Source organism: Camelus dromedarius, chromosome 6 (assembly GCF_036321535.1).
Source record: "Camelus dromedarius isolate mCamDro1 chromosome 6, mCamDro1.pat, whole genome shotgun sequence".
Lineage (NCBI taxonomy): Eukaryota > Metazoa > Chordata > Mammalia > Artiodactyla > Camelidae > Camelus > Camelus dromedarius.
Genome location: NC_087441.1, coordinates 62683810 through 62711736, shown reverse-complemented (window position 1 = coordinate 62711736; position 27927 = coordinate 62683810). Strand labels below are relative to the sequence as shown.

Sequence of the window (27927 nt, the reverse complement as noted above, 5' to 3'; positions counted from 1 at the left end):
GAGACATAAATAAGTAGCGTGAATGCCTTTCTTTACTTGTAGACCAAGGGTCAGGAATCTCAAAGCAATATGGAAAAAAAAAATCCTGAATGAAAAACTGCACTATAAAAACCTAAGAGACAGCTGACAATATTACTCCTCTTGATTTAGAAAGACAGACATTTCTTGAAGGAATCAAAGAATTTGAGGTGCATTTATTTTCTTTTTGCCATTCCACTCCTATCACATATTCTTACCCTGGTGAAGATCAGAATTTTAAAATGTTTATAGAACATTCTTTAACAGTCTACTTGATAGCTAAATAAAATGAGCAAAAAATCCAAAATACTGGAAATCTGTTCTCTGCAGATGAATAAATATCTCTTCTAAGCCCAAAGGAAAGTGAAAAAAAATCACAAGCCTCTCCATCTTCCTTTAGAAAATAATTATAATGGGTTATAAATTTTTACAGAACCAAGTCCCATAATATCTGTGATAAGTAAGAACAAACAGGAACACGAAAGCTAATCCTTCATGACTACAAATACCTCAGAACTAACACTAAGACTTCAACCGGCTTCTGCATTTTAGGTTCTCACACTGTGCCCAAGAATAACAGAAATCACAAGGCTCTTGTGTGTTCGGTACTGCTGGATATCAACCTTCAAGTCGGAAACTGGGTAGAGCATTTTCCTGATCAATTAAGTTACAAGTCTTAGTCTGGTTAGTATCATGGCCAAGTTTTAAGTTTGCTGTTTGTTTTTTTTTTTTAAAAGCTTGAGAACTTTGGTTAAACATACACCATTTACGCCAATACTCTGTGCAACTGGAGGAACTAGGGGAAAAAGAGAGGGAGGATGTGGTTTTGTAGGCTGCAAAACTCCACATGCCATACACAGTGTAGATATATACCATAGATCGTTACAATCTCACCACCAGAAAGTCAAAAACTCAGTGAGCCTTCATTTTCTATTATATGTACTCTTTACAAGCTACTGATAATTTTCTATTCATATTGCTTTCCAAAAAGAAAAAGAAAACGAGGAAAGAAAATACGTTAGCCAGATTCGAATGTAGTTTAACTTCAAGGCTTCATCAGACCATATGTGCAGACACTTGAGATGATGACAGAGTTAAGCTTCCCAGGGTCCTAGAGTCAAAGAAACTCTGCTGACCCCCACTGCTAAGCAGGTGCACTCCTTCCACGGGGGGCAGCATCTGCCGATCCGTCATGGTCCCACTCGGCGAGGACCCCAAGAAACTTCCTTGGGAAGAAACAATTTTCTCAGGACTGGCAGCCAGTTTGGGGGATGTGGAGAAGTTATATCCGTACAAGGCACAGGGGCTGTGTAACCTGAACGTGTTATAGGAACCCTGGTGGGTCTGGTTAGCAGCAAAGGCGTTGCTGGAAGGTGAAGGCATGATGTACTGGAGCTGGGGGGACATCCCCGAAATCTGCATGGACAAGCTCGTCGGGGGGCAGCTGAAGGTGTCCCCATCTGCGCCGCCCATGGACATGTTCACCGAGGCGCTGCTGCTCACGCCCACGTAGGAGGGAGTCCTGGGCGGCGCGAAGGTCTCGCCGGTCTGATTGGTGAGCCTGTTGTAGGTCTCCGCCAAGGACGTGCTGTATCGGTTGAGGGTGAGGCTGGAACGCGCACAGGCGGAGTAGTCGGCCGGGGCCAGGCTGCACAGCTGGCTGGTGTTGGGTCCCAGGTGGAAGGCAGGAGAGGAGCAAGGGGAGCCGGACAAAAGATGAGGGTGGGTGGCCGGAACACCGTTCCCAGAACCTTGGAGTAAGGTGGAGGAACTTGTATTTCCTACAAAAGAAGTTGAAATGTAAGGAGTATCTTTTCCTTTCAGTTTTGTCAGCGTGAGTTAGACGTGGCTTGTTACAAAGGTTGGGTACAAAGATGAAAAGGATATGGTTTTCAATCTCAAGAAATTGTAAGTTCACTGTATTCAGACTGAAATATTTTAAACACAGATCCTCTCAATATTTTCAAGGAAAATTATCTCCCAGGGAATGATTTGGGGGGGAGGGGAGATATTAGGACTGTCACAGAATTTTCACATCCTCTCCCTCATTGAGCTTTGTCAAAACGTTCTCATTTATTATAATAAACACCACAAATACTGACTTTCCCAGCAACTTTGTAAAATATAAATTGCATCTTTCTCTGTATCTTGTTCCAAATGTATGACCATCACCTCACTTCTACCAGCCCCCCACCCCACCCCTTTTACTCTTTCTTTCAGCAGTGCTTGCTTTGGGTCAATATATTTTCCTGCAAGAAAAAAGAAGGAATTCAAAGGAAAAAGTTGAACTGGTCCAAGGCACATCCTGCCTCAAACGTACTTGGCATTTCCCACTGAAATCCGTGTGTGTCAGATTGTACCACTCAGGGCTACTGCAATAAGATAACTTCTAGAACTTCAAAAATCTCCTTTCCAACCAATAAACAGGTTGGTGAATCACATGCTAACACAAGAGCAGAGGTCCAGCAAATAAACAGTCCTGTGAAACAGAGAGGGTGTTTAACCCTGCATTCAATCAATAATGGTGGTGGCGGCCGACTCCCCACTCTAGATTTGCTGGCAGATTGATGTTCGCAACTTGACAGAACTTAGGGAGAGAAGAGAATTCCAATGGGCTGGACAGGCTGTAAAACCTTCATGGCTTTAGCGACAGTGTTTTATATAGCTTCTCAAAATAATCTACAAGCCCGAACTGCCCGGTGATAATTATCTAAAACCCAGCGTGCTAAATTCTCACCAGGGTGCTGGGCAGGATCAGAGGTAAAAAGCCCGAGTGCAGGAGTGGGCTGCAAGTCCTACCTGCGGAGCAGGGAAGGACGTGTCACCCCTTTCCCTGCAGCTCCCTCTGAGGACACACCAGCCCCAGACTTGTGGGAAATATTCAGAGGCGAGCTCAGGGAAGTCTGCCTCAGTGTGCCTGACCACCTCATCATCAGTCCAACAGAAGAGCCCTGCCTAGGGAAAGTTCTGTTGAAGGAAGAGAAGAAAAGAACTGGCAAGAAAGGGTGAATTAGGACCAGCATCATTAATTTCTTGTAAAGTGCCCCTGGTACCAGGGCCAACTAGTCTACCTCTAATTTTAATAAGGGATTTAAGGGTCAAGTAAAGGTCATGAAATATATAAACAGCCTAAAACCTCCAGTACTTAACCTATGACCACAACAGCCATTTTCCTGGCCCATCCCTATACCACACAGAAAAGAAGGATTGTGTAATAGGAGGATGTTGGTGATGAGGCTGCCGTTATAGAGGGAAGTGGTGACTTGTGCATTTTTCAGCGCCCGAGTCTAGGCAGGAAGTGGCTGTATGTACGACTTTGTGATTTACCTTGCTTGGGAATTCCAGGAATATCTTCAAAGGTGAGGGTCCGTAGTGAAGGTCTCCAGAAAGCATATGACTCCACAAGGGCTTCCAAACCCATTCTAAATGGAAGAGTCAGGGTGGGAGTGAACAAAAGGAGGCAAGTTAGGAGCAGTGGGAGTTTTCACCAGTAATAAGCAGCTCAGGAAACACCGCTGGTGTTGACAGTGTCCCTACATTGGCAGGTTAGGACCTCGGCACAGGCAGGAAAAATTCTTCAGAGATGAGCTACCATTCGTCACCAGGAGCACAAGAGGATGGAAATGACCCAGGAAGTCCTGTTAACATTCTCAGAAAACTAAGCTTACCTCGGAGGATAAAAGAACTGTCCCCTTGAGCTAAGAAGATGAAGTGAAGAGCGTCCATCCTAGCTGATGGGAGCCCAAAGCTCTGCTGTGGGCTGGACAGCCTCTCTCCCTGTTGTACTACTTCCCCCTCCAGTGAGGAAGCCTCTGCCATGAAAGCACCCCTGCACCCCCCTGTAAAGAGGCATTTCTGCCCACCATCGGGTGCCTCGGCAGCCAGTTAAGAAGAGGACTCATCCAAAGAAAAAGCTCAGAGGTGTGATGTCTACTACACCCAGGATGGGCTCCGGCGCACAGCCTTGGTGTCCCAGCCCAGCACACAGGAGCATTGCAGGAAGGCAATCTCACAGGATGGTAGGGTACATGGAGCTAGGATTAGCATCAACGTTACTTTAAAGCCTACGCACACACTTGATGAATGGACACTTAAAGAGACAAGATAACTTAATTATGGGCTATTTACATGACATATGTATATTTTAAAACAAGGGTGACTACTCTAAATACATATATAAGTGTATGTATCTTCTCCCATAAGTGACTCAGAGTCTTCTCTTCTTTACATCAGATAACTGAGTCCTCTAGGTTCTCAGCTAACACATTCTCAAGCCCTCACCACTCTTCCCACGACCACCTAAGCCCTAAGCAATTTGATTTTTTTCATTAAAAAACATATTTTTACTTATTTATTTTTTAATAAAATTCCTGGGGTGAAGTAATTAGGTTTATTCATCTATTTACTTAATGGAGGCATGGGGCTTGAACCCAGGACCTCATGCATGCTAGGCATGCACTCTACCACTGAGCCACACCCTCTAGCAATTTGCTAATCTAGGTAATGTTGTGCTTTTCATGAAACATAACTATAGGAAATGCCTGCATCCAGAGTGTCCAACAATATTTGGATGTCTCTGTGATTGATAGGTACAGTTTTAGTGAATACAGATAATCTGTATTTAATGTAGATATGAAAGATAGGGCTTATTTTTAATACCTTAGATTCCACGTGCTACTTCCTTCGGATTCCCGGCAGCCCCGAGTCATGAGCTGTGAACTAAGACCAGGGGAAACCCCCTTACAGAGTCACAGCACCCTGCATAACATGGCGAAAGCTCTCTGAACACCCATGATAAGTGACCTGTGTGTGCAGATAAAACCATCTCTCATGACTTGCCTTTCTGGTTCAAGTTTTCACACATTGAATTTGCTTCCTTAGCAGGTTCACAGTGCAGATTCCATTAATTTGTTGATTTTTGTCATGACTCCACGAGGGCAAGACTACCCCATCTTAGTGATAGAAGGAGACAGCCGTGTATGGGGGGTGGTGTGTGTGTGTGCACAGACTTGTGTGCACGAGCCATCGTCACATGAGTCCACACGTGGACCTGACTCATCTCTTAAATCACAGGTTCAGGGAGCACTGGTCCGGGAGCACAGCAAAGAGCTGTCACCAACCCACACAGGTGCTGGTACTAGGCTGCCAAAGGGGGAACAGGGCACAGAGTGCACTTGTACGCACCTCACCCGGGCTGCACTGAGCGTGCAGGGCAGAGTTCGGCTTCAAAGGAATCAGCGTGCCACAGAGAGGAGGACTATTTAGTGGTAAGGAGACTGGATCGTGGGTCGGGAGAACTGGGCTGTGACTGCAACTCACTATGTGACCTTGAGTAAATGTTTGGACCTCCTGGACTATAGTTTCCCACAAAGTGAGTGTTGGAATACAAAGCTATGAATCCTCTCCTAGTTCCAAAGTTGTTTCCCACTAAGTGATTTTTCCCAAACCAGACATGGCCCTGTGACTGACTACAAACCAGATCCAAGATCACTCTGCTTGGCAATATTTTATGTCGGTTAAAGTATTGATTTGGGGGGCAGTTTGGCAGCCTGGTCAGTCCCCAAACCCCACATGGCCTGCAGGCTGCATTGAATACTTGACTAATGAATCCTGGGTGTTATTTAGCTGATTGCTCTATATTTAACTTGTAGTAATATTTGATTTTTATGACTTTCTAGAAACAAGCTTTTTTAAGCCAAAGAAGTTAGGACACAGTTTGGTACAGACTGCTTTGTCAAACTACATTGACGAGTTTTCATAACTGTAGTTTTAAATATTCAGGATACCAAAGTGGTCTCAAGGGGGAATTTACTAAGAAGTAATTAATGAGCATCTACAGGATTTCTAAATATATTCACTATGGAGACGCACATCACTGCGTTATTTGCTTTAGCAGTGTAAACTTTATTATGCTTCAAATAAAACCCATAGACCAAATTCTTAGGGAGAAGTTATTGATCCTCAGAAACATATAACCCAAAGCTTTAAAGAGATGCTGTGAAGGTGGCATATCTACAAGTGATCTGCTTTGGAGCTATTGATTTTTTTTTTTTTTTTGAGGCTGCTGTTTAACACAACAAGTTCCAGAAAGGATTTCAGATATTTTGCAGGAAACAGTTATAAAATATTTATTAGCTGAATCTGGACTTTTTAAAAAAAGCCTTCATTTTCTTCAGTAATGGAGACTTTTCCCATCTAGTTAAAGAAAAGATAAAAGGCACCTCCTGCAGGAGTGTAGCCAAGGCGATAATTTATACAAGATGCCTTTGAACAATTTCCACATTTATCGCCCTCCTAATTTATGCTATCAAATGGCCGCGTTTATTTAGTAAAATGGTTATGTTTTTCCTGAAGTATTTAAAGAGAAGAAATTTTTGTACCTTCCTGAGTAAAACATTTTATAGGGTCAACCCTAAGGCCTAACTGAAGAATGAAACTATTCTCAGCACATAAATTCTCCTTCACGTAGCAAATGTCCTGCAGGAGAGCTTTTAAGGGCTGAAGCTACTGATTCCTATAAAATAGGCTGTGGAACCATAAATAGCCAGGAAGGTATAATTTTTAATTAAAGCAAATTGTTTTATAAAGTTTAAAAAAAATCACAAGTCCGAGTTTATTTTTTGTCCTGCATAATTTGTTTAGTTCATGTATAGGAAAAATTAAAATAGCATTTTATTAAAAAGCAGTAACAATAGTGTGACAAAACCAGGGATATTAAAGAAATATTTTAAACTTCTCACTGGCTTTCTTCTCTATTAATTTAGTTAACCATATTCACCCTTCCCCCAAACCCTCAGCACCACCCTCTTAGCGTCACAGATAATTTGGGCTTTTTTTTTTTTTTCAGGGAAAATAACTCGTAGGTTAGAAATCTTTAAAAGTGACCAAATTCTCTCTTCTCCATATAAGTGTCTTTTGTATTTACCAGTGGAAAATGTTAAAATCAGATTTTTTAAAAAACTGGGAATATCAATTCATAGATATTCAGCATTCCAAAACGAGCATTGAAGAGTTTATCTATGATAAGCAGGAAAGGTCATTTTCATGAGGAAAAAAGTGAAACTGTACATTCCACTAAGAAGGAAGCTACGTATGGGCTCACCATGTTTTTCCTATCCTAAAATGTTATTTAAACGTTTGGAGCAAAATAAAAATTTTAAATTTTAACAGCATTTTAAAAAGTGTTAAATATAATTCATTATTTTTTGCATGTGTATTAAAACCTTTGAAAGGTTTGGAATCAGGAAATAAACAGTAGCATGCACCATGGATGCCATGCCTGTGTACTCATGAAACAGCCACAGGGAAGAAAAAATTCCTATTGAACTTAACATTTTGACCCATGACACCAAACAAGAAACATAGTGGTTTATTTTCACCAATGCTTCTGATTTTTTTCACTGATCAGTTTTTTTTTAATGCCTTTTCATTGCGCTGACTTATCTAGAATTCTCCCTAAAAACTTGTAATATGGATCTTGTCCTCTCACTTTTGCTTGTTAGGCTTAGTCGCTGTGACTACCACCCAAAATACACCTTTAAAAATATTTTTTAAGCTATTGCTTCTAAAATGAACCAACAGTAATGTACAGCATGACAAATATAATTAGCACTGGTTTATGTTGTATAGGGAAGTTGTTAAGAGAGTAAATCTTTAAAGTTCTCATCACGAGGACAAAAATTTTTATCTAGTTCTTTAATTTTGTATCTATAGGAGATGACGGATGTTTGCTAAACTTGTTGTAGTAATGATTTTATGATGTAAGTCAAATCATTATGCTGTACACCTTAAACTTATACAATGCTATATGTCAAGAATATCTCAATAAAACTGGAAAAAACAAAAAAACAAAAAAAACCGACAGTGTGTAAGCAGTGTGATGCCCCAGTGTCAACGGCAGCGAGGTCTTTTCTAAAGCGATCCTACAGAAGAGCTTGGGCATAGTTCCTGGCCGTATATTCTCAAGCCTCAGTACTGCCCTCCTGGAGTTTCAGCTGAGTTTTAATAAATTTATTCTCCGCTTTAAAAAAAAGTGAACTGAAATTAATGCAGGAAGGCTCTGAAATAGATAAATACTCTTCTGCTCTAACCAAAACCATAAAAGATTTCATCAAACTATTTCTCAAGGTAGAAAAGCAGTCATTCCAGAGACTCCCTTCAGTCACCTCACCAGTGACCATCTCAGTTGCCAAATGGTTCAACTTTCAGAAACTCCTCCAAAAAGCCAACGTTAACCAGCAGCTTAATGTAACATAACAAAAGCCAAGCAAAGCTTGTCTCCACCCTGAGACAGACATCTACGAAGAGAATGATTTCAACACAGCATAGTAGGAATACCTGCCAATCTCCCCACAGGGTGATGGATTTCAGAGGGAAGCCCTGGTACTAGTCAGTCTTGTTGCTCTGCCTGCGCTGAGTTAAAAGGTTACTCTACCCTGTTCTCGGTACACTTTAGTCCCCACACTGCATGGTATTTAAGAGAACCCTTGCATGTGAAGATGAAATCAAGTCTTTGTGCAAGCACTTGAGTTTGTTCTGAGAAAAGCGCTCTGTCTACACCCACCTTGCCCAATTAGTCAGCAGAAAGAACTAGAAGTGTGGACTACTACCTGACCATTTTCTCTCTACAGTTTTAAGAGAAACTGTCCCGAAAATTAGATTATTGACAATTTTGACCTCATGTAGACACAGCCCATCAACACCAAGCTTTCAAGGAGTATGAGAATAATTTCTGGAGTAAAGTGATAAAAATGTCTCAAGTACTTTTTTTAAAAAACCATTTTTAAAAAACCATTTAAAAAAAAAACCATTTAAATCAAAGCCTTACCCTGAAAGGGCATCTGGAGAACGTTATTCTATTATTACTCTCAACTGTTATTTTAGAAAATGTTGCCCCTGAACTGTATTGGAATGGAATCATATCAATAAATTCAAAAACTCTTGGCACACAGAACTAGGATGATCTGCTTTTTGATAAAAGTATTAGGTGGAATTCATTACTGTAGCTCTCCCACTTAGGACAAACACCATAAAACACGACACAGAAAAAAATAAACAAGTGTGCAGCTGTCAGTAGAGCCAAGACAAATTTGGAAACCAGAAAGGATCAGCTGTCTTGGCAGTGGGGAGTAGTTTTTTATTCTAATTGGAAATCTGAGGGAACAAGGAACTCTGTCATATTTCGAAGGCAGATCAGTAGATAGGTGTAACATCACTAAGCAAATTCTAAACCAAGACCAGATGTAGAGCAGATTTTGACGTGGGATATTGAAGCCCCTGGCTCTGGAGGGGCAGGTTTCCGCAAGACCCAGACGCAGCATGCACTGCACACCCTGAGAACTTCCGTTTTCACCCCAGCATCACACGTCAAAGTTCAACTTAGAACTGGGCAAGCCACAATGCCGCACCCAAAATAAGGTACACCCAAGGCCCAATGGCATTAACAAATTTAAATCCTCATCAGAAACGATTTCAAAACCATTTCAGTAGATGTAGCTGTTTACTTTGTAGTGGGAAATTCACCATTAAAAAAATCAAATATATTTATCTCAGTCAGAACGTTCTTCACTAAGACTCACCTGTTACGCCCTGAGTCTCGGAAGCCTTTGGCAAAGGGATTCCTATCTATCTTCAGGCGAGTAATCTGCAGAGTGGGGGGGAAAAATCACATCATCTTATTGTGAATGCCAAGGAAGGTTATTAAAAATGGAAATGATGGAAGAACTGTAAGTCAGTCCAAAATCAACTGTTAGAGGATTCTACTGTGTTCCTCTTCCCTATTTCTCATGTATTTTATTGTCTTAGTAGCAAAGCTACAAGAAAATTTCAGTAACAATTTAGACATCCGTTTGCTGTGAAAAATACACTCCCTCTCCCCTATTTCATTCTGCAATAGATAAAGTTTGCTTTGTTTTTAATATCTCTAAGAAGGAGATTCTAAATCATCTGTTGGTAATTTGCCTTTTGTCTGACAATCTCTCAGAGCTACGGTTCTTCCCTTTAATGCTGTGACGTGTCTATTTCTCCTGCAATAGTGGTGACAGGGAACAGCTAATACCCACCTTCTATTTAAGAGACATTTATACTCTGAATGTTGTTAACCTTCTATGTATCCCTCTCTTCTTCAGAAATAGGTAATATACACTCCGTTAACAATTCTGCCTCCCTGTTTTTCTTTGTCTCTCCTTGAATCATCTTTACGGCTCTCATCTCTTTTATCTATGGCGTCGTGCCCTGGTCAGAGCACTTCAGTGAATGTCTAACCAGAGGTGACCACAACTTGGAGGTTCCAATGGGATTTAATCTTATACATGTAGGAGAAATGAATAATGACTTCATTTTAACTACAGCTCTAATTTGCTGACTTATAACCAGATTCTTTTGCACAGTAAGACCCCACGATTGAGAGAAAATTTTTTACAAATGGTCTAATCATCTCATTAAAAACATTTTTTTCCAGTTATCAGCTTGAAATTGACACTAATAAACAAATCCCATCTATTTCTTACCAGATCTCCTCTTTGCCCAGAGGAATTTACAGCTTATTTTCTAAGAAGCACATCATGCTTTGTTTTCTGTGTTCCTTGGTTTGGTAAAATCCACAGTTAATGAACATCATTCTGATTGTGCCATTTGGGCTAAAGACAAATGAACACTGTTGGATGGCACTAAGGCACAGAGAGGCATCTTTGGAAAGTCATCTGCGGTCCCCCATATCATGCTGTGTGTGCTTACAGCCATTTGCCAGTCACTCAACACACGAGGTAGGTGTATGCAAGTGTCTTAGTTTGTGGATTACACTCCATTATAAATGAGAAGATGTAAGGGTCCACTAATTAATTCGCTATATCTGCCACTCTGCTGTTGAAAGAATTCTTTACAATTCAACATAGCTCAATTTTCTGTTCATTTAAATAATGCTTAAAAAGCATTTAATAATTTAAATGTTCATTTAAAATAGTATTTTTTTAAAAGAGTACAGATTTATATAGTGGTGCTTTGTCTAAACAGAGCTATATCACAATTATTATTATCATTATTTTTATTACTGACATCACATCTATTGAGTGCATGCTATGTATGCAGAAATATGAGTTTTATGCATATTACTTCATTTAATTCTCATAGCATCTTCTATGTAGTTAATATCCCAATGTTATGTTTTCTTTTGTACTGGTTTAAGTTTCCTATGATCATAAGTTTACTTGGCCATGGAACTAGGCCGGGACCCGGGCTTTTCAGCCCATGCTGGTAACCACCAGGCATGGCTGCCTTCCAGCTTTCCAGAAGTTCTTCAAAATAGTAGCTGGGAAGTTAGAAAAAAAAGAAAAAAAAAGAACATGATTGCATTTCCTCATTATCAATTTCCTTCCTTCTAATTTTGCCATCCTCTTGATTGGTTTGTCAACGTTTGTTCATTGGTGTTAGTCATCAACATGCACTAAAAGCCCCCTGCATTTCACTTACAGTACCACAGGGGCTGCGAGAAAATACACACTGAACACAGCTAACTGGGTGTGTTAGAGAGACAGAGACAGAGACAGGGAAAAAAGAGGAACGGGATTGTTTCAAAGGTGCTAAGTGCCTCTGCTCTTTTCTCCTCATGCATTATATTTTTCCTTAAAAAAATTTATTTTCTGCCCCTAATATATTTTAAGAATATCTTCCTAATTGTCATCAGCCCACTTAAAGGTTAATTTCATGTTCCCTCACAAAAGCCTATATAAAAGTGTGACAATATTAGTGTGAGAGGACGGGACAGCTTCGGCTGTGGGACTGGTGTCACCACACAGAAGAAGCAGGTGAGCCTCTCGGCCCTGAAGGGGGACGCACAGGACAAGGTCCAAATCTCTGAAGAAGCTTTTTTTAAAAAATTTTTTAGTTTGGCTTTTTTTTGGTGGGGGGGGGGAGGTAATTAGGTTTGTTTATTTATTTATTTACTTACTTACTTATTTATTTATTTTAATTTAACAGAGGTACTGGGAATTGAACCCATGACCTCATGCATGCTAAGCACGTGCTCTGCCACTGAGCTATACCCTCCCCACAAGAAGCTTCTAAACAACAGAAAACACAACAGAGAGACTATAAAGCCACATTTTAAACATATATATATATGTATGTAAAGAGAAGTAGAGACCTAAAATAATTCTGCTGATTGTTGAAATTTTTCAAAAATCTACCCCAGACCGCATCAGCATCAACTACATCACTATTTCTTATGAAAACTGGCCAGAATTTCATGGACCAAATAATTGCCTCGTTTCAGCTCTCCACCTACTTGACATAACCTTAAAAAGTACATACACTTACTCATATAGAAAAGAAATATTTCAGTTCTCAATTTACTTCTAATTTTATGAAAGGATTACTCCATAATCGCTCATCTCTGACTGCAAGCATGCATCATCCCTCTATCAAAATTAAAGCATATCTTGAAAGAAACAGCCCTTTTGTATATATACCAAAATGGCTATGTGGGATAAATACTTCTGAAATATTTCCCATAAAACATGGATTATCATTTTAAAATAGAGTGAGCTGCCAAACCCCACGCCTATGACACAATTCACTTTTCATATTCCACATGTCTATTTCCTGGTCAATACACATGTTTTCTAACTCCAGGGGTGGGGGTTATAGCTCAGTGGCAGAGTGTATGCTTAGCATGCACAAGGTGGTCCTGGGTTCAATCCCCACTACCTTCATTAACAAAAAAGAAGAAGAAGAAGAAGAGTAGGATCTTTAGCAAAACTAAAGCAATTGTGAAACAGTAGTTAATCAGTATTATGGGGGGAAGGATATAGCTAAGTGCTTAGCATTCATGAGGTCCTGTGTTCAATCCCCAATACCTTCATTCAAAATAAAATAAAATTAAAAATATTTTCATTTTAATTATGACATCATGATTCAATGTCTCCAAATGGAAAGTTAACCTACACTGCCAGTCATGAGACACATTCTGGTCTAAAGAAATTCCCACTAGGGTAGCTTTACCTGGGGAATCATGGATAAATAATTGCTGTCACAATACATATCTACTCTGGATGTAAATGCCCGTTGTGACAATTCATAATGTTCAGATACAGTGAAAAGGAGAGCTAGCATTCTATCTGCACTTGAAATGAAAAGGCTAGAAAGATACCAATACCGAGAACAGTACCTGCTGATTCTGATAGGCGGTGACAGTGGTGAAAACAGTTTCTGGAAAGGAGAACGCCTTCACTCCCTCCCCAGATGGAACAGGCTTGATGGGAGAAAGGTCATCGCCGCAATCTTTACGGATGACATGGACTCGCGGTTGGTATTTGTGCATAGAATGAAGAATAATCTATGTCAAGGAAAGAACAGCCAAATTTGTCAGCAACTTATACCCAATCTCAACACCATGAGTAAATATTTAATGTGTAAAACAAACCCTAGTTGGAAATAAAAATCGCCAAGGATGTGAAGGTGCCAATTAATAAAGTATACCAAAATTGGAGTGGGGTGGCTAGGAAGTTATTTGTAAAGTGTGCATAAAAAAATACAAAAGTAAAAACAAAAAGAAATCATTATTTTGGTGGAACCCTGTGTACAGCCATATGAATGTAACATTAAATTTTCTGTTTCTTAAAATGCAAGAATAAACTCATAAGCATTTTATTTATAATGAGCCAAATGGAACACAAGAGTCCAAAACAATAAAACTAAAAATGATATTGAAATGATTATTTGAACTCCACCACACCCAGTTCCTACAATAAGTATTTGCAAACCAACATTTTCTCAGAGAATATTTTTCCTCTGTTGCTGACTATAACATGTCAACTCAAGAGCAAAGGGATTTTAAAGATACCCCAGGGTCTGCTTTATATGCAGCTCACAAAGTCTCCGGTTTGCCTGGAGAGCCCAGTGTCCATGCTTCCATCACAACAAGGCTTCCAAGACCCAGACGCCTAGGGATGAAAAAGCTTGCAGACTCTGCTAGAGGACTCTGATGATATGGTTCAACTGCCTTCTGCCCAATGATTCCACTTCTGGGAATTCATCCTAAGGGAATATTCCAAATCCAGAAAAGCGTTTCATGTACAAAGATGTTCAGGGCACCATTATAACAGTGGAAAAACTATAAACCACTTCCATGAGTAGATTGGGTAGGTGAATGAAAGTCCACACAATGGGATACAACATTATTGAGCCATTACTAATGCTTTTAGGACATTTTTAATCTTATAATTAAATGCTTCTTTTTAAATCTTAAATTAGAATAAAGAATCCAAGTTGTTTTTAAACTTACCATAACTACATAAAAACAGACAGTAAAAAGGACCCCTACCAAGATATGAACAGTCATCATCTCTGGATGATGAAATTGTGGGTGAATGTTTTCTTCTTCTTTATATGTTTTATACTTTCAAGGCTGAGAAAGGGGGTAAAGAAATAGCCCCATCCAATGGGATTTTTTATTTGCTGTCAAGAATCCATATTCAGGTTTTAACTAATGAGTTCAGTTAACAAACCTATATCAATTTGAACTCAGGTTTTGAGGTGTTAGGAGTTTGCAGAAATGCTTAAACAAAAGTCTGGGGAAAACACAGTGGTTGACCTTCCTCATGTTTTTCAGGATGTGCACAGTTCACTAAGCCAAAGTCAGAATCCAGAATCAGTTGTTGGTCAGCCCAAACACAAATTGCCCTCTACCTGTAGAGTGTGTTTGCTGTCACAAGAGGATGTCTTCACCCTCTGGTATTAACCAATGGCTTGGTTTTGTTTTGTTTACCCTAACATTTTCTTTCTATCATTAGAGAAAATGCCTGGATAGCAGATCTGCTGGTGGTGCCCACCAGACACGCTTGATGGCGGGACAGCATGAGTATGAGGAAAGCAGAAGTGGGGACAGTAGCCCTCATCATCACCTGGGACACACAATATGAATCCGCAACCTCTGGAGAAGTCTCTTTCCAGCTCTTAAAAAGGACAGAACTTCAGTAACTCATTCGTGGCTCACAAAATCAATTTAAAGGGTTGCAACCAGAAATTTTTTTAATAAATAAAATTAGAAAATAAAGTAGAAAAATATTCCATCTTATGTATATAACATAATTTGTCTTCCCATTTGTTTGTTGATGGACCTTTACTTTTGGCGAGGTACCTACAAAAGAAAATATTTGCAGATCTGGACATTTACAGACAGGGAATGGTGGAAATAGCTTGGAACTAGTTGGAAGTGGTGCCTGCACAGCATTGTGAATTACTGGATGCTGCTGAATTGTTCACTTCAAAGTTTTTTTAAATTAAAAAAGATAAAGTAGAAAAATAGAGTGTGCTGCTTATAGTAAGGATAAGTACTGTTTTGCAAAACATTGTTCTCTTTGTGTGTGTGTGCACACATGCACACGTGTGTGTATACTAAGTCTAACAAAAAATGTTATGTTAGAAAAAAATAATGTTATCTTAGGTAAAAAATCTGAAAAGGCAAGATTTAATTCTAATGATTCTAATGATCAGCAAATTCCAGAACAGAAGAAAAATTGGAGAAAGCCACTGTACATTAAACAAACAAAAAATAAAGTACATAGTCAATTTCAGAGACTAGAATGAACTGACTTGGAATGAAGGAAACAGAAATTGATTCAGGTTTCTGTTTACTGGTCAATGAAAAGTAAGTTTTTGTTTTATGAAGTCTCAAGCAGATTTCTATTATTTATTTGTTTAATAAATATTTTAATATTATTTATTTGTTTATATCCTTACAGATTTTCCAAAATGACCTGTGGTGGGTATATTGGGGTAGGGTACAGAAATAGCTGATGCATGACTATGTTTGTATGTTTAAGAGCAGCTGCCAACAGTAATCTAAAAATTATTTGAGCAGAATAATATATTTTCAATATTATCTAGAGGAATTTATCATATTCCTGGAAATTTTTAGGGAATGCTGAACAAGCCTCAGTTCTTCTTTATAAAATAGCATTATTTGCTTTGTAATGAGCTATCAAAGCTATAATGACAGATGGTCAACAATATTTTGCTTATTGAATAAATCTAGGAGAACCAGGAGAACCACTTGCCTTATAAACGAGGAAACCACAATGATAATGCTCAATACCAAAATTCATATGATTATATCTGATCTGTATGTTCCATGCTTTCTGTTCTGTTTAGATGGAGGATTTTTTTTTTCCCCTTTTGGGCATTACCTAGTAGCACAGATAGTCATATAGCCCTATGCCCGTAAACACTGGGTGCTTTCCCATGCACAGGTTAGTACAAGTTTTTTTCCACATTAAAGACACTAGGTGACTCAAAATTCAAAAGAAGCATGATATTACTTATTTCTGATCTGTTGGGCATAAAGTGCCTGTGGTTTGACAGACACACCAGCTGTGCCTTACAAAACAGCTCAATAGGGAAACACTGCCTGCTGACTCTGGAAATTTTCTAGGCAACCTAAATGCCAGTGTTGGAACAAGTCAAGCAAAGGACCAAGAAGGAGAGGATAACAAAATCCTGGCTCTGTGCATTTTTGGTGATACCAGGGGCTGACTTGCTTTAATTGGTAGGAGTCAAGGCAGTTACATCAGGTCACAAGCTCCATAGCCAAGTGGCCTTGTTTTGTTTCTGGCGTGACGCGACATATAAACCACTTCTTACAAATATGGACTTTCAAATTCATCACCTCATTTGATTCACTCAGAATTCTCTGGTTCCACTATAACCCTTGAGAAAACCAAGGCTCAGAGAGCCAAAGTGATATGCTCATGAACCTGAATGTGTTAGATCTGTAAGCCATTGCAAGCTCCTTTCATCCGGGAGATCTCAGTAATCTCCCCGGTGACCCCTTGCTTCCCAACTTGATTCTCAAGAAGAAATGGGAAAAGGATGAGGACAAACTCAGAGCCTGGGGGACTCTACATCACTGAATCCTCAGCAGCTGGAAGAACAGACCCTCCCACAGGTCCCCTGGCAGTGGCTGCCTGCTCATGCATCCTTCCAAAGCATCCCAGCAGTGCAAGTATGAGTCCTGCTGAAATCTACAATGCACCATTGCCTGTGAAATGTCTTTTAATTCTGCAAGGAAATGTTCATCCAAATGCTTCCCTCCAGACAGCAAATTCTAAGTGAAATATGCAATGATGACAAGGAAATACCCCACCCAAACATGGTGATCATCCACACAGAGGCAGCCCAAGGACCAGTCTTGGTCTGCATACAATCCAAGATAAAGCTGGCTATGGGTTCCCCAAGGAGAAAGTAGGGATTATAAAGTCTTTGAAACATTCAAGTGGTGGGACATTTCTCTGTATCTAGATTCTCACCAATATTCTTCTCTAAACAATCCCTGGAATTTGAAAGATGAAAAATCACTTTGGGGGAAATCACAATGGCACAGAATCTCATGTCTGATGCAATCCTAGGTCCACTCACAGCCCTGTGACAATTTGATTCCTGCAATCTCTCTGCATTTAATAAAAGCCCCAGGTCCACATGGAGTTCTCAAGTCGCTATGTTGAACACTTGTACATCTTTAGCAGAGTGAAATTGGGAACTGAGAGGAAAAAAAAATAAGAAAGTAATTTAGAAAGCAAATTAGAAAATTACCTCTCGTTTGAGTCTACAGCTTGATGAGTTAGGGATTAGCGTCACTTCCTTTAGATTTGGCATGAGGGGCAGGGAGTGGGGCTCAAACGTATGAAGGCAGAAGGCAAGAGACCCAGAGAGGTCTCCGTGCCAGGAAACTGACTGCTGAGTCAGTCCCAGCACAACAGTCCTGCTGTCCTGCTGTATTCTTAGACCCTGAATCCCATCAATAATAAAATAAGAAACGAATCCCTCATCTAGAATGTAACCTCATTTGGGGTCGTCAAAGTGAGCAAATAAACACAACAGACACTTTCACAAGCCCTCCCAGCCTCTCCTGGCTGGGACAGCAGGGCAGCCACACTGCTCTGTGCTGACTGCACGGTCATCTGTGTGTGTGTCTTCTCTCCGCATCTAGGCTGCCAGATCACTGAAGGCAGAGCCCATGGCTTTTCATCTCATACTGCATTTTACAAAGTCTTCAAAACTTTGTTTAAATAAATAATGGAAAAGAGCATTTTTCCCTCCTGCATTCTTTTCTAGTATCAAGCAATACCTACATTTTTACCATTTGCAATGGCAATTTCCTTGCTTCCATAATGCACAGATACATATCTTTCTCCCCCTGTTCCCCACACACATTAATTACTTTCCTTCATTAAAGTATTACATCCTGCCACAACCTTAAAAGAAAAATTTTACTGGAAGATGACACATTTCTATAGACTTTGCCTGTTTTCTGTTATGTTTTGTTTTTGTATTTCCTCATAGTGAAAGATTATAATTACATAGGTATAAACAATTGTGTTTCAATTTGCAATCTATTCTTTTGTGTTCTAAACAACTGCTACATAATAGTTAATTTTATGTGTCAACTTGGCTAGGCCATGGTACCCAGATACTTGGCCAAACACCAGTTTTGATGTTGCTGTGTAGGTATTTTTCAGTTGAGATTAACATTGAAGTCAGTAGACTTTGAGTATCCTCTGTAACATGAGTGGGCCTTGTCCAATCAGTTGAAAGACTTAAGAGATAAAGACTGAGATTCCCTGAGGAAGAGGAAATTCTGCTTCCAGACTGCCTTCAGACTCAAGCTGCAACATCAGCTCTTCCCTGGGTCTTCAACTTGCCAACCTATCCTGCAGATTTCGGACCCACCAGCCCCCACAACTGTGCAAGCCAATTCTTTAAAATAAATCACTCTCTTTCTCTCCATATATATTATATACATATAATATATATTATATACGTATAATATATATTCTATTGCTTCTCTTTCTCTAGAAAACATTGTTTTAAATGAATTCTAGTGAAATTATGAAATTAAAAATTCATGCAGATTGATCATTTACTAGATCCATACCTAGTATTGTAGATATGTTAGATATTAGATACAAAGCCAGTAATATGAACTGAAAGAATCAGAATTAGAAAATGACTGTATTTACTGAAGTTACCTAAAGGAGTTTGTACCTTATATATGACAGTGTATAGTTTTTAGGCCCAATTATCTCTTTATAAGATACATTCTCAAACTATGAGTAGAGTATATTTAAGCTTTTGAAAACCAGTAACACTTTGTGCCATTTATTTTTAATTTTTTATTCTAAAAAAAATAAAGACTTCAATGGGCACACTGGCAAAATTTCACAGTCAGCTCCCTCAGTGAGACAGAAAAAACTAGCATTCTTTCACTGATGTCAAGTGAAAGCTAATTGTTATAATTTGACTGTGTATATGAAGAAAAAAAGAAGAGAAAGCAAAGTAATGTACTAAAATATAGGGTATGAAGTTGGATTCAAAAATGAAATGTACTGTTACTTTTCCGATTTTGTTTTAAATGAAATAAAGCACCAAATAAACAAAAGCAATCAAATAAGGCAACAAATAAACAAAAGCACTGGCAGTTTGAGTGAGATGAGTCAAAAAAATCCAGATATTGCATTTGTACCACAACACAGTTTGTACTTGAATGTCTTCATTAATTGCTTAAGATATTGTCTAGGAACTTTCAAATCACACCGTGTCCACACTGTTTTACTTACTAGCTTGTGACAGTTTGCATGTTTGTTTTAAAAGATTTGCCCATAAATATGCTATCTTTGAGAAATGAACTAGTTGGTATTCCTTTTATGTATAATATACTCTTCAAAAGGCATTTCAATCCTGCCTCAGTCAAAACTCTCTCAAATAACAGAAATCTAATAGAAATGCTAGCTTTGAGTAGAAATCAGCATGTATTCAGAGTTCCTTATTTATTAAAATAATAACATCAAAATCTTGCCTAGGAACTTGCATAAAAATTAATAAGGTGTTAAAAGGACTATATTATTGAAATGACTGACTTTAACATATATATCATATTTCAACAGTTTTAAGATTAAAAAGAATTATTATTATAACATATTTTGACACACTAGATGTCATTACAAAACAATTGGGAACTTGAGGATGGACACACAAACAACATAAGCCAGGTCACTGTTGAGAAGCAATGAACCTCGGCTGGGAAAAGACCTGGATGCGGGCAGGACACAATGTCATTATCCCTGTTCACCCATTTGCCAAGAATTCATATTCTGAGTGTAATAATTAGCACCTCATGGGATTTCAAACAAAATTTTTGGTTAAAAATGTCTGTCTAAGGTTCTTGCACTCCACTACAAATGCAATATCTAGTTTTACCTATGAATGCTTCATAGAATACTCTGGCCACAGGCAGTCGCTGATGCAAATGCAGCCTTGATCTTGCACAGATTATGCATGCACAGGCTGATCAACCAGGAGAGGAAATCACAGTCTAAGAAAAGTTCATTTCCTTCAGGCAGGCACAGTATAGGCATGGCCCCACCGTCCAATGGCAGTGAGTTGGGGAGGCCATCTACTCACATGGCCTTGGTCGTCCAACTCGTTGTTGGTAAGTTTCAGCTTGTCAAAACTGATCACTTGTCTCATCCATGTCTCCCCCGAGGCAGGCGAGTCTGGATGAATGTACACCCGGGGTGGCACAGGGGAGTCCGCGTTACCTGCCACCATCCATTTAGAGCTGTGGTAAACATACCTACAAGGCAATGACAAGGCTCAGTATGTGGACAACTGCTTTCTTGAAATTTCCAACTGAGTAGACTGAGAAATAATGTGCACCCTTTTTTAAGTCTAAAATACAACAATTTACTCTTTACATTCAATGCATATAAAATAAGATTTCAAACACTTTGAAAAAACTCTCTGAGGTAGTGATGGTCTACTGACTGCTCCAAGTGGTGTTTTAAGGACTGAGTGAAAAATATGCACATTACCCCCACAATAAATGCAAGTATTTTAATTCTTCTGAATCACACTAATTCATGTTAGACATTCTGTCTATATTTTGATATTTTCCATTTTTCGTCTGGATACTCAGTTGACATGAAGAAACCACTAAGTTGTCAAGCCCACCTTTAAGTAAATCTCAGAAACACTTGAGAGATATAAGTGTCCCACTTCCTGTATCAATTCCAATTTTAGGCTTATGTACAGACTAACAAGACAGACGGTAGGAAGGCAAGGGGAAGTTGTCAGAAGTTTCAGCACGTTTATTTTCATAGGAAAAAAGTTTCCTCTATTATCATTTAGAATTATTTTTTCTAACCCTATTACACTATAAACAGGATATTCAGTTTAATTTTAAAAGATTGTATAATCATAAAATATAGCCCTTTACCTCTTATATTTCTCTTTCTTGACAGTTGTAAGAATATTCTTTAAATTTTTTTAATACCACTAATTATAATACATATCAAACTTTAAAAAATATGGTCTATCTAATTAGCATTAATTTTCTAAATAAGAGACAAAACATCCTATTCTATTTGTTTATGTATGTAAATATATTGACTCTGTAAGAATAATACACTTAAGTAACAATGTTTCAAGTAATATATAAGACCATAATGTTTAATCTTATATTCAGATTATTACTTATTAATGTTAATTTAAAATACACTAATTCAAAAACTAGAAACTAGTGTATTGTTGATAGACTTAGAAAAGGGTAGAAAACGAAATTATATACTTGAATGTTTTTCTTTCATTTGTTTTAAAATATGCCATACAATTTAAAGCAACAATTTATGAATAGTCTCAGAGAATTCTACCAATATAATAGGCAAGGTCCTTTTTAAAATAGCATGAAACATTTTCATAATATCTCTGGTGAGGCCCACGGTTTCAACTATGGTCACATATTTCATCTCCTTTTGAGTTTAAATATGCCTTCTATTCTTTAATTCCTCTTCTTGGGAAAAAATACATAGTCACAAAATTAAGAATAATAATAAAACAACTTCCTTTAATCTATACAGTATAATTCAAAAAAACAAGCTCCTAAGTGCAGCTTTTGTGATCATTAATCGTACGTTCTAATGAATCACAATCACTTTTCATTTGACCAAATATCACTCTTAGTTGGAAAATAAAATGCAATCTTAGAAATGCAAAAAAAAAGTGGCACTATAGATACAGAGTTATCACCAAAATAAATAGAGTAATATGCTGTCAAAACCTTGGGAAAGTATGCATATTGAATAGTTCAAAAATCTACACACATCCATTAGCAGAATAAATGCTACATGTTACATACACTTTGTGAAATATTCTAAATACAAACGCTAAAAACAAAATTTTTCTTGAGAAGAAATGTAAGTGAAAGCAAATTTATGTTTTAAAGTTTGATCTTTTAAAATCTGGCATCTTCATACTAATACTTGAAATTTTTCTGGCTTTGTGTGAGAATAATAAGAATCAGTTAAGTAAAATAAATCATCCAAAATATATGGAAGCAATTTAGAAAAGAAAAGAATAATTTCTAAGCTCATTAGAATTACACTATCTTCCTCAGCACAAAACTCAAATTAGAATATGGATTTTAAACCAAGTATATTTAAAGAATAAATTTCAATGCTTTCTACCTTCTGTCATGTAGTAGATAATTTTAGCAAAACTCCTTAATGGGTTATTTAATTAAAATAAGTGATGCAACTTATACACAGAACACAAATAATAAAACTGTCCTTTTATTACCCTTTTTTGTGTTCCTGTACTAATTAAATCTGTATACGTTTGACACCATAAACCTTTTTCAAAAAAGCAACTCCCTAAATTTTAAAAAGTGATAAAAACCAAATCTGATTTCATTAAAAACTTACTAAATGCCTTAGCTGTTTATTTAAAAAACAAAACAAAACAGAAAGAAAGAAGACCAAAATTTAAAGCAGCATTGTCTGATCCTCCCCTCAAAATGTCCTTTTTTTGAATATTAGCATTTTTAACTCCTCGGGAAAATAAAAAGAATTGTCAATTTGATAGCTTGCAAGAAGAAAATCAAACATTGGTTTTATACTAAAGAATGTATCTTTTCCAACTTTACTTGATATCTAGATAAATATAGTCTCTCAAAATCCAAACATTACAAAGTTTTCAAAAAATTACTGTTAACTACCAACCAAAAAACAAGGTAACAAATTTATTACCCCTTTGAAGATGTCTTTATATCATAATGAATTATGAGACTTTGTTTTTTTAAGTCTAAAAAAATCTTGAATAATTTTCTCAAATTTAAGGAAAAAAGACTGCAAACAGTTATGATTCTGTACGTAAACAAGTAAAGGGAATTTATTTAAAGATGAAAAAATCACGAAGAAAATGAAACAATTTGTTAAATGTTATATCTACAAGCATTATTTAATATTTCATCTCAAAATCCTAATCGAAGTGTGAATCAATATAAAAGACACATTTCGTTTAGCAACATTAAGTTGGCCACTTATTAAAATTCCTCAGCACTTGAAGACATTTCTGTATCTATTAAAAGCAAAATAAAAAATAAGTTTTCACATTTATTGCAAGAGAAGGAACTGTCTGGGCTACTGAAACTGACCGGGGTTGGATTATGGATGTGTGAATTCTACAGGCTTCAGGAAACAAATATCAGAGTCATCACAGATCAAACAGGCATAGCCTGTAAACCCCCAGTGTTTTCTTATCTTTCTGTACCCATCCGATCATTGTACCTGTATCTTTTGTTGTCCACTGGCACAATATCCATGGCAATGTAATATTGTTGGTGAGGATCTAATCCAGAAATCTTCACTCTCATTGCTGGAAACATGCGCCTAGGTATAAGGGAGGGGAGGAGAGAGGGTTTGGGTTTTGTGTTTGTTTATGATTATGCTTGGAGAATGAATAAGCAGAGAAAACTCTCAAATCTGTGTTTTTCATATGGACAAATTTATAGCGTTCACTTTTGTAATGTATTTCAAAGAATCAGAATACAGGACATATCAGAACCGAGCTACATAAATTTAATTTGTTGTACCCTATACTTGCATTTCATGTTTACTGAAACGTCAGTATAGCTAAAAGAAAAAAGAAAAAAATTGTACACTGAAGAAATAATGGCACAGAAAGCACTTAATTTTTTAAACAAAAATCAGTAAGCATATTGACTTTAATACTACAAATAATAAAGTGTTTCAAATGGTAGAAATAGAAAATTTGAATTTCTAAAAGTGATAAAATATATTATAACGTGAAATTTTAAAAGGGTTATAAAAAACCACAAGGAGCCAATGTGCCATGCCATAACCAAACAATATGTTCTTTATTGAGACAGGACTTCCTGTCTGCAGCATGGTAAAGGTGAAGTGCAAAAGTTGCTCTAAATTTGAAAGGTATAGTAAAACTTCTTTATTGAAAGCAGAAACTAAACACAATGTATATTTACCAAATCATTCCTTCCCCCACCATACCCTGAAAATACTTTCTTATTTAACCACGCTAACTCGAAAACTTTGCTAATGAAAACAAATGAAAATTCACATTTCTCTTGGCTTCCCAGAGATGCATATCAAAGGAGATGCTAAAGTAAATGCACCTATCTTTTTAAAAGGGCACAGTAGCAAGAAATACAACAGCAAATTATTGTATATATTTTAAAAAAAATAGAGCAGTTCTTTTTTTAAACTTTCGTCTAATGATTTATGCCTAGGACCTTTCCAGTTAATCTAATTTTTGCTAATTTAACCTTATAACACAAATTTTAGTACTGTTATTTACCAGAAATGTTTCCTACAATAATGCCATTAAAGACCACTTCCAGAGAAAAGAAAGTCTATTATTCCTAACTAGCCATGAGAACAGTTTAATACGCTAGCTGTTTCAGTGTTATTTCAGTGCACCTGTAAGATAAAGAGTAAAGGTCTTTAACTACATCCTTTATAAGACAACTGTTGCTTTGTGTTGTTGAAGACTGAATTTGGATCATTAATAAAAGCTCTGTGAAAATGTAGAAGGTAGCATATGGATTTAATAAAATATGTTTTTGTAATTTCTAATAAGTTTGGATACTTTTATGCTATCCAGGTTTTTGCCATGTGTACTCCCTCAAAGAGTTGTGTGTGCTTTTTAAAGTTTCTTTTAAGGAGGATATTATTCATAGATTTCACTTCACTAAAAGAACTGAAAACTTTAAAACCCAAATATTTCTGTGTCTCCCCCAAATTAACAGGATTTGTGCAACAAATCACTTTATTTTATTAGCTGATGGATGTGCAAATTTCACACTTTCAAAAAGCAGATACAACGTACATTTTTTAAGTATTCTTCAGCAAATTTAGGTTACTTTGTTGGATTTCATTTAGGAAAAAAATGTAACCACGTAACTGTGGATCTCCTGACAGAACGGTTTTTTAAAATCAGGGCAATCATTTTTGCAGAGATTAAGCATCTATTACCGGTGATTCCAGTAATTTTCATCCTAGTCTAATATCAAAATAGCATAACACATCACGTTCTCATACTGCCAGCAAATCTTTTGATAAAGAACCAACTGGAAGTTTTGAATCTAAAAAAAGAAAATGATAGTTTGCTGAAGAGTAAATTGCGTTTACAAAAAGGGGGGGAAGGGTGGCTAATCTGTTCCACAGTTCCAGAAAAATAACTAAAGCCTAGATAAATGCCTGAACGGCCGTAAAGTGTGATCAAGAATCTATAACTACCCTGCACGAAGACACCGAAAATAACCAGGACGGCCTCCGCGGCGACATTCATTTTCTCCCCAGCATCCGACGAGAGGACAGCCGGGCTGTGTCCCTCACTGACTGCACTCCGGGCTAGGAAGACAAAGCAAGCCTCACAAGTGAACTATTACCCCGGGCCTTGTTCTGTCAGTAGAAACAGCTAACCAGAGACCCCACTGCGCTGTAGGCTCTTCTTTCTAACCCACCAAGGGGTGGGGTGAGGCCAGAGCCGGGTCGTTCGCGCCAGCTTGCCCTTTACCTGCCCGCCTTGGTGATGATCATCTCCGTGCCAATCTCGTGAAAGCGCTTCCAGAGCTCAGCTCCCTGCAGATCCACCCGCGGGGCCTGCGGCGAGGGCAGCGGGGTCCCGGACCGGGCCAGGGCGGGCGCCGGGGATCCCTTCGGGGAGCCTCCCGGGGACGCCAGCGGGGAAGCTCCCTGCAGGAAGCCGTCCTCACAGCCGCCTGGGCAGCAAAGGGCAGAGGAGGATAAACCGGTGAGGGCTAGAGACGGGAAGCCGGTGGGGAGACGGATTCCCCTCCGAGGGCGGCAAAAGAGAGGAAAAGGACCAGGAGGAAAGAAGAAGCTTTCTTGCCATCGGGTCCTTATAGCAAACAGGCCCGTGGATAAACACCCACTCCGCCAGCCGAAGGGCCAGACGCTTGATGCTCCCTCTTCCCCTCAAGTTCCAATTCTTGCAGAGGTGCACGGGACACGTCCACCCCACCCTCGCCGCTTCCGCCCAGTCAAGGCCCCAGAATAAGTTTTGTGCCACAGCCAGAGTCTGGGATGCTAGCCCAAAGGAGCAAAAACTGGGTTCCCGAGTCCAGATCCCCAGCGCAGGTTCCTACACACCCTGCGCCACGGAGAGCACGGAGCAAAAGCGCCTGGAGCCCAGGCCCCTAGTCCCAAGCGCCTGGGCCTCCCTTCGCAATAGGCGTCCGAGGAGCCTTGCTTTGGGCCCGGCTGGAGGCATCCTCTAGAATGCTCTTCGCATTGCGCTCCAGCCAAACTCCCCAGCAGCCCAGAGCTTCTTAGCAAAGCAGCGAAGGATAGAGAAGAGCGAGAAACATAGGCCCACGATCGCCGTCGGCCTTGGCAATGGGAATCAAGAGGGGAAGGGAAGGGAACCGCTCAGTTACCCCTCGGGAAACCACGTTTGCAAATACGCCGCCCTCTTCCTGGTGCCCAAACGGTTTAGGCATTCGTTTCAGTTTCAAGGAGGGGGGTATGCCGTCGCTCCCCCCACTTCCGTGCTTTTAAAAGTTAGGAAAGGAAAAAGAGCGCCCTTGGTCTGGAACCCCAAGGGAGGCAGATGCGGAAAGCACAGATCTTGCACCGCCCAGCGCCACAAACTGCAGCTGCTGAGGGCGCGGGTCGCCGAGTGGGCGGCTGCAGCCTGAGGAGCGAGGCTGGAAGCGGCATTTTAACCGTCTGGAGGGTGAGCCGAGTTGCGTGGCGAGAGCGGCTGGGGCAGTGGCGAGCTTTGCGCCCTGACACCCACGGCAAGCCGGCTTGTGGCTGAGTTGTCTCGGGCACGTAGGGGCACCGCGCGAGAGCGCACGCCCACAATTCGCCTAAGTTCAGATTCCCCGCGGCGGTGCGGGCCGGCAGGACACGGAGGGGACGCGCCGGGAAGTAGTTAGGCGGGAAGGGGCCGACTCACCCGCGGCTCCCCGGGAGCCGCAGCTCCGCTCCAGGTCTGCGCAGCTCCGGGTGGGCCCGGATGCCGTCCCAGCCGGTGGCGGGAGCGCAGTGCCTTGGTCTCCCGCAGAGGAGCCCTTTTCGCCAGCGCCGCCGCCGCGGCTGCAGCCTCCGTCATCTAAGGCCCCCGCCACCTCTTCCGCGCCCAGCTTTCGCCGCTTCTTCTGAAGCTGTTGCTGCTTCTCGGCGCCGATCAGTGCCTCCACGGAAAAGGCGTGCGCCTTAAGGCTTAGCATGCTGCACGGCGAGCCCCTCCGCTTCTCGGCCATCCCCGCCTCCCGGCGCCCGCTCCTCGCTCATATACACACAAGCGGGCACACGCACACACTCGCTCTCCTTGTCCCACCAAAATATGAACGACTCTCGGGGCCTCCCTTAGGCCGAGATCTGCCCCCTTCCCCGCCGAGAGCAAAAACAAATTTGGCGTTTCCTCTCTCGAGCTTGTGTTGGGATCCGAGGAACCAGCGACGCGCCCGCCAAGTTTCCTTCCCTCGGTCTCTCGCGCGCGCTCTCACCGATGGACTTCTTCGCTCCCACCCCCTCCACCTCCTCCTGCTGCTCCAAGATCTGCCTCGACTGATGCGCC

At 39.7% G+C, this 27927-nt stretch overlaps 1 protein-coding gene across 1 annotated transcript; it reads right to left on the bottom strand.

The window, feature by feature from the left end:
• Positions 1-213: 213 nt before the first annotated feature.
• Positions 214-27927, bottom strand: TBX18 (T-box transcription factor 18). Its single transcript, XM_031456001.2, has 8 exons — positions 27304-27927; positions 25897-26101; positions 23631-23732; positions 20470-20641; positions 13181-13348; positions 9597-9661; positions 3346-3440; positions 214-1799 (listed from the first exon to the last, which is right to left on the bottom strand). Exons 1-8 carry the CDS (start codon positions 27608-27610, stop codon positions 1075-1077), a joined length of 1839 nt encoding a protein of 612 aa, XP_031311861.1. The 5' UTR covers positions 27611-27927; the 3' UTR covers positions 214-1074.